This window comes from Salvelinus fontinalis, chromosome 15 (genome assembly GCF_029448725.1).
Source record: "Salvelinus fontinalis isolate EN_2023a chromosome 15, ASM2944872v1, whole genome shotgun sequence".
Classification (NCBI taxonomy): Eukaryota; Metazoa; Chordata; class Actinopteri; order Salmoniformes; family Salmonidae; genus Salvelinus; species Salvelinus fontinalis.
The window spans coordinates 38,582,007-38,593,921 of NC_074679.1; the positions used below are offsets into that span (position 1 = coordinate 38,582,007).

Sequence of the window (11,915 nt, forward strand, 5' to 3'; positions counted from 1 at the left end):
GTATGCATAAAATGTATAATAGTCATATTTTTAATTACTAAATCGGGTAATTTTGTATAAATGTATTTAAATTTGTATCGTGCCGCTTCTGCAGGGATTCTGGTAAGATGTCGGCTGAATTCCGGTAGACGGAAATGGCCCGATGTACTTGGGCTGATTCTGGGCAGTCATTCATTTTGATTCCGGGCCGAGTCCGACACCCGATTCTGGACCGATTCAATCAGTTCCGGCCCCCCGGAAGAGTGCCACTTCTGGGCCGATTCCTCATTGCTAGTGTAACAGTATTGCTTCCGTCCTTCTCCTCGCCCCTACCTGGGCTCGAACCAGGGACCCTCTGTACACATCAACAACTGACACCCACAAGCATCGTTACCTATCGCTCCACAAAAGCCTACTAGCGCACACCCCGCTAACTAGCTAGCCATTTCATGTTAGCTAACCCTCCCCTAATCCTAACTTTAAGATTGTTAGCTAACCCTTCCCCTAACCCTAAACCTTTTAGCAAACCTTTCCCCTAACCCTAACCTTAAAGTCCTTTAACCTAACTCCTAAACTTAAACGTAACCCTAACCTTAACCCCTAGCCTATGTATGTAAGTAACCAATCGTTTCCTCGGATTTATGTACAGAATAATACGAAATGTGCTGAGACCAGGTTGCAGCCACACCACCCGTTTTCAAATTACATTTACATTACATTTAAGTCATTTAGCAGACGCTCTTATCCAGAGCGACTTACAAATTGGTGCATTCACCTAATGACATCCAGTGGAACAACCACTTTAAATGCTTTCGCCCTCTGACATACCGTAATGGTAAATGGTAAATAATGGTGTAACAGCCTACAATTTCCTTGACATTTTGTTTTCATTATTGTGATAGGCTCACTATTTATTTTGCCGGGACGCCGTACCGGACCGTACCGCCTTACTTTCACCCCTGGGGTTAGTGAGGTTTACGGTAGGGACGTCCCAAATATCCCAGATAACACTGAGGAAGTAGTGGGGGCGGGCCGTTACTAACCAGTGCACCGCGCAGGAACTCTGGCAACAGCTACAGCGGAGGATTGGAGCATAGGAATACTGCCAGCGAAATAACAACAGAGAAAGATAGCTCTCGGAATACAGTGAGTAATGCATTTTTTACCCAAACACTGCATTTGCCTTAGCAAATTAGACATTTTATGCGTGCCTTTTGCATTTTTATGGCATAATATGGTGCCTCATCCATTCAGTGAGGATATTTATTTTACAGTGACAGTTCTCTATTCGGAGAGGCCTGCAGAGGGGGCCCGGCTCATTGGATAGCAACTGTAACATTGCAGGGTTTTGTTTCTTTACACCTAATAAAAATAGGGCAAATGTATTGTTCTCTGAGCATGCTATACACTATCAATTTACTGCGTATAAATACCGAATAAATTAATCTATTTTGTGAACCTTATATAGAGTGAGATTGCGCACGGTTCTGTAAAGGCCTAGAATAGAATAGGATTTAGAGACGAGAATAAAATTGACTCCTCCCACGGTAGTGTCTGTGGTGTATATGGTTGCTTGTAATTGAGCTTTTATTACAGTAGAATAGCCATGATGGTATTATAAACCCAGGTGTTAATAACCCTTTACATACAGCCCTCTATAAAACAGTTAACGGTAGGTGGAGTAGGTCTACTGTCCGTAATAGGCTACAATTAGCCTACCTAATTGTGCGGCCACCTGGGATTTTGACAGATAGGCAGGCTAGTGCTATTCAATGCACGCTCCTCGGAGGTGCAAGTATTGTATATCGCTATGCAATCATTTATAATGTTTCTGAGAGCAAAGGCAGGAATGGGAAAAGAGCTAGGCCATTCTCCTCTGTCGGCACAGACGGATCATTCATTAATATGAATACATTATACTCCCATAATTTAAACGTCATAAAAAATATGTACAGTGTAGTCTATTCTTTCTACATGCAACTCGTTACGTTGGCTAATACTTTTTCTTTTTTCATTTCCGAAAAGGTGATGATACTAGTCTATGTTATTTATTTTTATCAGGTCATACATATGTCAAATACATGGCCAATTCCTCTGCACGTATCCACAGATCCTGGGTCAGGTGATAGCCGCGGGGGGGAAAAATCTGATTGGTTATTATCAGTGTCATCAGCGTCCTGTTTGTCTGTGCTGCCAGGAAATCAAGCACTAGGAAATTCTGTCTCAACTGAGAGGATTATTGTGACAACAGAAGATTAAATGTTAAAAATAAATCCCTCCTGCAACATCAAACTAGCCCAGAAGGTGTAGTGTTCACTTCAACACAAGGCATACATTAGTTTCTATTTACATTCCTGTTTTGTAGTGAAACAAATACATACCTGTAGTGTATCCGTGCTTCTACACCTGCATTGCTTGCTGTTTGGGGTTTTAGGCTGGGTTTCTGTACAGCACTTCGAGATATTAGCTGATGTACGAAGGGCTGTATAAAATAAACTTGATTTGATTTGATTTGTGTAGCCCATGTCAGAGCAAGTTTTGGAACAAAGCCCTCGTTGCTGATGTTTTGTGACCCTGTGAGGAACCCTCATGTTCTCTTCTCAAACAAAGTATGAATTCCTTGATTTTTTTTTACAATAGATCCTTGAATTCCTTCTATTTTTAACCACAAAAAGTCATTTTATGTTTTGCAGCACTGCTATGGTATGTTATAGAGTTTTCTTAAATGCAGCCCAGTTTAACATCTTTGCAATGTTTTTTGTTTGGCAGTGAATGTCAAATTGTAATGTCTTTTTCGTCTTCACGTATAAAGTGTGGCAGTGAATGTCTAATTCTTGTAATGTATTTTCTTTCTTTAGGTATAGAAGATGGCAGTGAATGTGCACGCCACGTCTGTGTCCTGTGACACCCTGAGCAGACACGATATGCTGGCCTGGCTCAACGATTCCCTACACCTCACCTACACCAAGATAGAACAGCTCTGCTCGGGTAGGTCTCCATTCCTGACTTGTGATTGCTCCAAAGTTCTCTATTTTTGTGTTCCTTATCTCCACCTAGAGAACATACGAGTCGTTCTATCATCTCCAAAATCATGTAAATGAATGGGTCCTTTCCCTATCCCGTTGGGAAAATCTGGTTGAAATGACATCATTACACTGGTTATAATCATGGCATCCTTTCAACCAGTTTTTCCTGCTGGGATGGACCTCAAGTCCTCACCAAACCCATTCAAGTAATGAGTAGAGATGAGATTTGAATTGTGTTGTCTTATTACCAGTATGCACTTTTTCTCCTTCTGTTTGCCTTCTAGGTGCAGCGTACTGTCAGTTCATGGACATGCTGTTCCCAGGCTGTGTCCTGCTCAAGAAGGTTAAGTTCCAGGCCAAGTTGGAACATGAGTTCATACACAACTTCAAAGTTCTCCAGGCTGCCTTCAAGAGGATGGGAGTCGACAAAGTCAGACTATTATCTTTTTGTCATCATCTATAAAACATTACAAATCAGAACGTATTCACACCCCTTGACTTTTTCCACATTTTGTTGTGTTACAGCCTGAATTTAAAATGGATGACATTTTGATTTTGTGTCACTGGCCTACACAGAATACCCCATAATGTCAAAGTGGAATTATGTTTTTAGAATTTTTACAAATGAAATGTCTTGAGTGAATAGGTTATGGCAAACCTAAATAAGTTCAGGAGTAAAAATTTGCTTAACAAATCACATAATAAGTTGCATGGACTTACTCTGTCTGCAATAATAGTGTTTAACATGATTTTCGAGTGACTACGTCATCTCTGTACTCCACACATTCAATTACTTGTAAAGTCTCTCAGTCAAGCTGTGAATTTCAAACAAATTAAACCATAAAGTCCAGGGAGGTTTTCCAATGCCTCGCAAAGAAGAGCACATATCAGTAGATGGGTAAAAATAAAAAATATCCCTTTGAGCATGGTGAAGATATTAATTACCCTTTGGAAGGTGTATCTATACACCCAGTCACTACAAAGATAAAGTCGTCTTTCCTAACTTAGTTGCCGGAGAGGAAGAAAACTGCTCAGGCGTTTCACCATGAGGCCAATGATGACTTTAAAACAGAGTTTAAAGGCTGTGATAGGAGAAAACTCAGGATGGATCAATAACATTGCAGTTACTTCACAATAAAATAAGGAAGCCTTTACAGAATACAAATATTCCAAAACATGCATCATGTTTGCAATAAGGTGCTAAAGTGAAACTGCAAAAAAAATGTGGCAAAGAAATTAACTTTTTATTCTGAATACAAAGCGTTATGTTTGGGGCATATCCAACACAACACATCACTGAGTTCCACTCTCGTATTTCCAAGCATGGTGGTGGCTGCATCATGTTATGGGTATGCTTGTCATCGGCAAGGACTAGGAAGTGTTTTTTAGGATAAAAAGAAACAGAATAGAACTTATCACAGGCAAAATTCTAGAGGAAAACTTGTCTCAGTCTGCTTTCCAACAGACACTGGGAGACAAATTCACCTTTCAGCAGGACAATAACCATAAACACAAGGCCAAATTTACACTGGAGGTGCTTACCAAGACGACAGTGAATGTTCCTGAGGGGCCCAAAATCTATAACAAGACTTGAAAATGGCTGTCTAGCAATGATCAACAACCAACTTGACAGAGCTTGAAGAGTTTAAAAAAGAACAATGTGCAAATACTGTGCAATCCAGGTATGCAAAGCTCTTAGAGACTTACCCAGAAAGACTCACACCTGTAATCACTGCCAAAGGTGATTCTAACATGTATTGTTCAGGGGGTGTGAATGTTTGTCATTTAGATATTTCTGTGTTTGAATTTCAATAAATGTGCTAACATTTCTAAAAACATGTGTTTCACTTTGTCATAATGGGGTATTGTGTGTAGATGGGTGAAAAATAGGTCTATTTAGGGCTCTAGTCAATCTGTAAAGCTGAAGTGTTACAGTTTCCACAATAGAACTGTGAAGGTAAGTTCCGATTTAGCTGACATATGCAGCAGTTACCGTGAATATAGTCTCCGCTAAAGTGGGAACATTGCCTTTAAATTTCAGTTACGCTGTAAAGCTGAACATCCGCAATGCAGATTCAATAGAGCCCTTAATCCATTTTGAAGTCAGGCTGTAACACAAGATGTGGAATAAGTCAAGGGGTTATGAATACTTTATGAAGGCACGTATCATCACAACAAAAATAATTAGTGTCTGGAACAGTGGTTTATCGTACCCATTTTCCCCTTGCTTCATTCCTTTGTGACTTCAGCCAGCCTCTAGATTTCCATCTCTCAAAAAGCTTTCAGATGTTTATTCTCATTCCTACAGATAATTCCTGTCGAGAAGCTCGTAAAAGGAAAGTTCCAGGACAACTTTGAGTTCGTGCAGTGGTTCAAGAAGTTCTTCGACGCCAACTACGACGGGAAGGAGTACGACCCTCTACAAGCCAGACAGGGGCAAGACATGGCTCCCGCCCCCAATCCAGGTGATCACTTTTCCCACAGACCCAAGAGAACTCATGGTCCTCCAGGTAACCCCAAAAGAATGGTTATATCTCTTCTGAATGGGATTGGCTCGCTGATTGAGCTTTGGATGGCTCAAAACACGCACAGCGCTCTGCAAGCAACTGGTCTGTTTGTGCATGTTCCACTGGATGATATCTCTGTGAGGGTCATTTCACAGGCTAGCGTTTTAGAAACAGTCGAGGAAAGGTAGCGCTGGGAGTCAGTGTCGGTATTCTTGTGATCTTCACAGTACCTTTTTGAACACTAATACATTATTTTCCAAATTATAAAGGAAATTGTCCCAGTTATTCTATATTGAGTGAATTGATCATTGTGGCACCCTTTTGGGACCCTTTGTACTAACAGAGCTGTTTTAAGCCTTGATCTTAGACATGCAATGTGTAAAAACAGCTTTTTTTGTGCATTGTCTTTTGGTATTAAGGGTGAAAATAAATCAGCATCGGTTCCTAAACTCAGTAATATAGCTAATGTGTGTTACACCACCTGCGCAACATTTTGCTATGCTTACAACATGGGTTCTCGTTGAAACACTGTAGTAGTAGTATCCATGGCTTTGATCGCATGGGGTGACAAACAACGAGCATTTGTTTACTATGTTTACTAGTATTTACTGCTATTTCTACTACTTTTAGTTGACAAATATTTGTTTAATAGTATTTTGTTGACATTTACTGTGAGTATGGCCGGGTTTCAATCCAAGGCGCATTACAGAGCAGTGCACTAGAGAGCCCTCAATGTGCCCTTTAAAGGCATTTTTCCCCCGACGTTTGCGTAAATCGCGTTCACTGTAAATGACCTTTAAGAGTCTGTTATAGTGCGCTGCTCAATAACGCGCCTTGGATTGAATCCCGGCCTAAATGTTATAACAGTAAACCTGCACTGCGACACGAAGGACTCCATTCAATCAGTACCACGGAGGTTCAGCGTTACAGCCTGGTTGAAATTTAAAGGCAATGCTTCTGCATTAGCGGAGACTGCATTCACGGTAAACTGCATATGCTCCAGATGTCGGCTCAATCGGAAATGACCTTTACGTTTCTATTGCGCAATCTGTAACGCTTCAGTTTTACAAAATGAATAGAGCCCTAACACTATCTGATCATTCCAGGCCCCCAGAGGATGTCGCCCACAGTGCCCAAGATAATGCCAGCGCCCCAGAGGGTGCTGAACACCACCGTGCATGTGAGGAAGACCCCGGCTCTGGCGCGGAATGGGGGCAGCGACGCGGAACTCATGGAGCTAAATCAACAGGTAGAGTCCCAGGGAGGGTAAGGAGGCCTTACTCTACATTGGAGAAGTAAACTCTTGGGCCATACTAATGTACTAATGTGGTATTGACAGTATTCAATACGAATTAAGGTGTCCTATATTAGTTTCAACTCAGTTATCAGGTTTTATTTATTGCAAGTAGAGTCATGCTTAGCCCTAAGACTTGGCTGTAGGCTACATCCATGCTCTGGTCTTTGTAATGTGAAGTGTGAGTGTAAGTTCACACTAGAGTTTGTCTCCTAATTTTTGACTCAGTTGTGACTTATCCAATAAAGAGGAGGATAAAAAGGTACATTTCATGCATATTAGGAAACAAAATGTAAGTTTAGTTCAAGTATAGTAAGCATGTAACTAACATACGTTTGTAGTACTCAGTGAGTACAACGGTGCATTCGGAAAGTATTCAGACCCCTTGACTTTTTTCACATTTTGTTACGTAACAGCCTTATTCTAAAATGTATTAAATGTTTTTTCCCCTCATCAATCTACACACAATACTCTGTAATGATAAAGAAAACTGATTTTTTTTTTTTAAACGGAAATATCAGATTTACATAAGTATTCAGACCCTTTACTCAGTACTTTGTTCAAACACCTTTGGTAGTGATTACAGCCTCAAGTCTTCTTGGATATGAGCCTACAAGCTTGGCACACCTGTATTTGGGGAGTTTCTCCCGTTCTTCTCTGCAGATCCTCTCAAGCTCTGTCAGATTGGATGGGGAGCATCGCTGCACAGCTATTTTCAGGTCTCTCCAGAGATGTTCGATTGGGTTCACCTCCCTGATCAAGGCCCTTCTCCCACGATTGGTCAGTTTAGCCGGGTGGCCAGCTCTAGGAAGAGACTTAAGTGGTTCCAAACTTCTTCCATTTTAGAATGGAGGCGGCCACTGTGTCCTTGCGGACCTTCAATGCTACAGAAATGTTTTGGTTCCCTTCTTTAAATCTGTGCCTCGACACAATCCTGTCTCGGAGCTCTACGGACAATTCCTTTGACCTCATGGCTTGGTTTTTGCTCTGACATGCATAAGGTATTTCTGTTTATTGTTTTTAATAAATTTGCAAAAAATTCTAAAAACCTGTTTTCGCTTTGTCATTATGGGCTATTTTGTGTAGATTGCTGAGGATTTTTATTTATTTAATCCATTTTAGAATAAGGCTGTAGCGTAACAAAATTTGGAAAAGGCAAGGGGTCTAAATACTTCCCGAAGGCACTGTACATCGACCTTTTTATTGCCCATGTGTTTGAAACGACCTTTTCTTGTCTGTGTAGTTGATGGAGCTGAAGTTGACAGTGGACGGACTAGAGAAGGAGAGAGATTTCTACTTCAGTAAGCTGAGAGACATTGAGCTGATCTGTCAGGAACACGAGACTGACACCAACCCTCACCTCTCCAGGATCATGGACATTCTCTACGCCACAGAGGTACCTGTCACAACCCAGACATATACAGTATAATTCAATGTGTTCATATACATCATTGGTCACAACACTGAAACTGAATAAAGAATAGGCTTCTTTTTTTAACTAGACATGCTACAATTTTAATAAGAATTTTACTAATCTACGTGTAGCCCTGAGCTATCCTTATTTGGATCTATCCCTCTCTCATGTCTCAAATATAAGGGGTTGTGGGTTATCATCCACATACACTGTAAATCTGATGATATCTGTATTTTGTGTTTCAGGACGGCTTTGCTGCTCCAGACGATGACGAGATTGATGAACAGGCCCACTTGGACCAGGATGAATACTGAGCCTCTCATACCTTCTGTCCATATTCCCCCTCTCCCTCCTCTAAACCATTATGTCCATCCATATTCACCCTCTCTCTGCCTCTCTCCTTTGTCCCTCTCTCTGTTTCTCTCTCTCTCTCTCTCTCTCCTTTGTCCCTTTTTTTGCACACTATAAATACCTCTATCATATTCCTGTTCTCTCTCTCTTTTCCTCTCTTCCTCTTTCTTCATATTTATATATGTTTGTCTCCCTCTCTTCCCCCTGACTATCTATTGTACATACACCTCTACTTCTCAGTGTCCTAAGCTACTCTTCCCTCCCCCCTCCCCAATGACACAGTAGAGGCAACAATAACAGAACATATCCTAGTCGTTCCAGCATGGCACATAGTATAACACAGAAAAATGAACAAAACCAATGTGATATTCATGGGGATGTTAGGCCTACACAATTCATTCAGAGTTGTAAATATGTTTTTTTTTTTTTAAAGGAATGGTTTTGAAATAAGGTAGTTGTCAGAATGCATTTGTTAGTTTGTTTTTTGGTTTGACTCGTGCTTTTTCGAAACCTCATTTTGGGTTTGTTCCAGAGTATAAAAAGCACCTTGTGCATGTTACTGTATTACAGGTTACCCGTTACCACAAGAGTCACACTTAGACTCTAACAAAATGGTCTATGACAACAAATTATATTTCATTTGTCAATATTTTCTTATTTATTGATTTGATTTAACAAATAGTAGAACAATTGATGCAAAATGTATGAAAATTAAACAATACTGTAATTTGTGCTGATGGCAGTTTAAGAAGCTTTTTCTTTTAGTTGGTGGCATGTAGTAACATCAAGGGAAAACACGTAAAAAAGGAAATTGGTATAGAAATGATCATTTAGGGCATAGGATATGATCAATGCACTTTGACTACTCATTCTTGATTAGCTGTATCTGAGCATGAGAATGTTACAAATTGACAGTGAATGGGCAATATATTTGTTAGCTATTTTATGTGCAGATTTTGTCTTCCGTCAGAAGTGTCTGGTTAAATGCCATGGTATTTATTATGTATAATGAGTTTGAACTTAATTTGGTATTAACAATACCTGAGGTACTATGTAGGCTGACATTATGGCAGTAAAATATATTTTTTAATTTAAATGTAAAAATGTGTTATTTGAAGCTGGAATCCGTAATGGTGAAACTGACACGTCTGTTTACGATATATACAAAAATGCCAAAAATAAGTTACTTCAAACAACGAAAACATTTTCACGATGCTGGAAGCTCCTCCCTTTCATAATTAGAACAATAACAAACATGCTGGGGCGAACAGTGGTGCCGTTTTCCCATATGCGGATTTCAGCTTTAAAGGAGCATGAAAAAAACGATTTACTTTGATTTGATCATATCACGTTTCTGTTGCTTAATTTTGCTATGTTTGTACTTTTGGTTTGCTATAATATATTGCGCAGCTGTAGTCTTAGGAATTGCAGGTTGAGTTTAGGCAACAGTGAAGTCAGAGTTTACGTCCCAAATGGCACCCTATTTCGTATATCGTGCACTACTGGTCAAAAGTACTGCACTATATAGGGAATAGGGTGCCATTTAGGATATACTGAGTTAGTTAGGGGTCTATGACCAGTTCAAAATGATGCTGGTCGTCATGAGCATCATAAGGAATATAAGTCATTTCCCCTGTACTTCTGCCTTTACAATGCAAACAGCCATCTGCAATAGAATTTGACCTGCATTCTCTCTCGTGCGTTGACTGTATACCATTGTTTGCATAACTCTCATCTCTTTGAGTTTTATTAAGTAAATAAACTATTGTGAAATAAGCTGTTACAATATTATTGTTTATTTCTGTTTAGCTACAAGATTGTGCGCACAGAAAACCTTAGAAGGGCTGTGGTGGGCACTTGGCCACCTATGGCAGTAAATCCCAACCTTTTTTGGTTACTGTACCACCAACTGGTTTTTGCTCTGCCCGGAGTACCCCTGAAGTACCCCCTCATTTGCATTTGACCAGGAAGCCTATGGTCTCATGAGTCTTCTCAAGTATCCCCTGTGGATAGGCTAAGTACCCCCAGCAGTCTTAGTGCCCCTAGTTGAGAACCACTGCGCTATGGGCCCGACTGTCAACGGTAGGGCCCAGAAAAGACAATGCGTTTCCATTCAACGACTGTAGAGGGCACTATTGTTCCACACAATGTGTTGCAGCGGTAAAATGAATTGTATTGTTATATTTATTTATTTCGTAGATCAGCCAGAAACATCCATGTAGAAAGAACATGGATCTACAATTTCGGATATGAATGTCGAACCACCGTACTACTCACACCAATACAGGCAATGCTTGTTACACAAGTATAACACAACAGTAGCGACGTCTTATATTGTACAGGAGCTGATGCACCCATCCGGGGGATTAGCTCAAATGGTAGAGCGCTCGCTTAGCATGCGAGAGGTAGCGGGATCGATGCCCGCATCCTCCAATTCTTTTATGTTAAGCCAATTTAAGCGCGCTTATTATGACTTTATTCTCTTAATGTAAATAACAAAATATCTAAATCAACCTTTAGATCGGAGAGATTGTAAACCTACGAAACGTTTTTATCAATAGGTCCATTCATTTGGTGGTGTGGTGGGTTAGGCCTACAGGCAATCAAAATATCAGTAAATAGACTACATATTTAATAGATTTAATGAACTTCTTAATTCAATACAGTATTGTCAATTCAAATAATTATGTTTGAAATAAAATAAAGCTAAGATCCTTGAGAATTGGACATAGATATGCTCCTGGTAGCTAGTGTAATATTCTGTGGCCAGTAAGTTAAAACTATGTGTTACAACTAGACTACAGTATCATGTCAACTCTATAACTTTTGGAAGTAGGCCTAAATACACATCAACACACACAAATTGGCTTCAGAGCATAGGACTAGTGAAGGAAGTCAAGCATTTTTCCAGTAGCCATACAGGACTGCACAGCACTGTGTTTGCCTATCAAGGCACACCAAATAATACACTCCACTGAAATCATAGTAGGCTGTGTAGCAGATTTGGGTTAAATTACTATATAAAATCTATCAAATACTACCTAGAGCACCAGATGGGTGGGGTTCAGAGTTTGACTATTCTATTGGTCCTTGAAGCCAAGCAAGCATAATCAAGATAAAGTATCAGCATTTTGAAATGATTTTAAATAGTATTTGAACGCAGGTCTGATGTGTAGGGCTGAAACCTAACTGCCTATCGATATCGTAGACCTTTACAGACAAGAACACCCTCTCAGACAACAAGTTGAGTCTCAATGAGCTGCATTGTACAATGTTTGCTTATCAAGGTACACCAAAACATGTACTCCACTGAGGACAAAGTAGGCACTGCATTTCAAACATGG

At 40.1% G+C, this 11,915-nt stretch overlaps 1 protein-coding gene and 1 non-coding gene across 3 annotated transcripts; both read left to right on the top strand.

The window, feature by feature from the left end:
- Positions 1–803: 803 nt before the first annotated feature.
- Positions 804–10,347, top strand: mapre3a (microtubule-associated protein, RP/EB family, member 3a). Of its 2 annotated transcripts, none has more exons than XM_055863707.1 (7): positions 804–1,125; positions 2,838–2,967; positions 3,290–3,435; positions 5,314–5,515; positions 6,619–6,761; positions 8,050–8,202; positions 8,466–10,347. In XM_055863707.1, the coding sequence occupies exons 2-7, from the start codon at positions 2,847–2,849 to the stop codon at positions 8,532–8,534; spliced, it is 834 nt and encodes a 277-aa protein (XP_055719682.1). In that variant the 5' UTR covers positions 804–1,125; positions 2,838–2,846; the 3' UTR covers positions 8,535–10,347. The 2 variants fall into 2 exon arrangements, with proteins under 2 accessions (XP_055719682.1, XP_055719683.1); XM_055863708.1 differs by having other exon boundaries at positions 808–1,125; positions 5,314–5,470.
- A 584-nt stretch (positions 10,348–10,931) lies between these two features.
- Positions 10,932–11,004, top strand: trnaa-agc (transfer RNA alanine (anticodon AGC)). The gene has a single exon. It is a non-coding gene; the product is annotated as a tRNA-Ala (tRNA).
- The last annotated feature ends 911 nt before the right edge of the window (positions 11,005–11,915 follow it).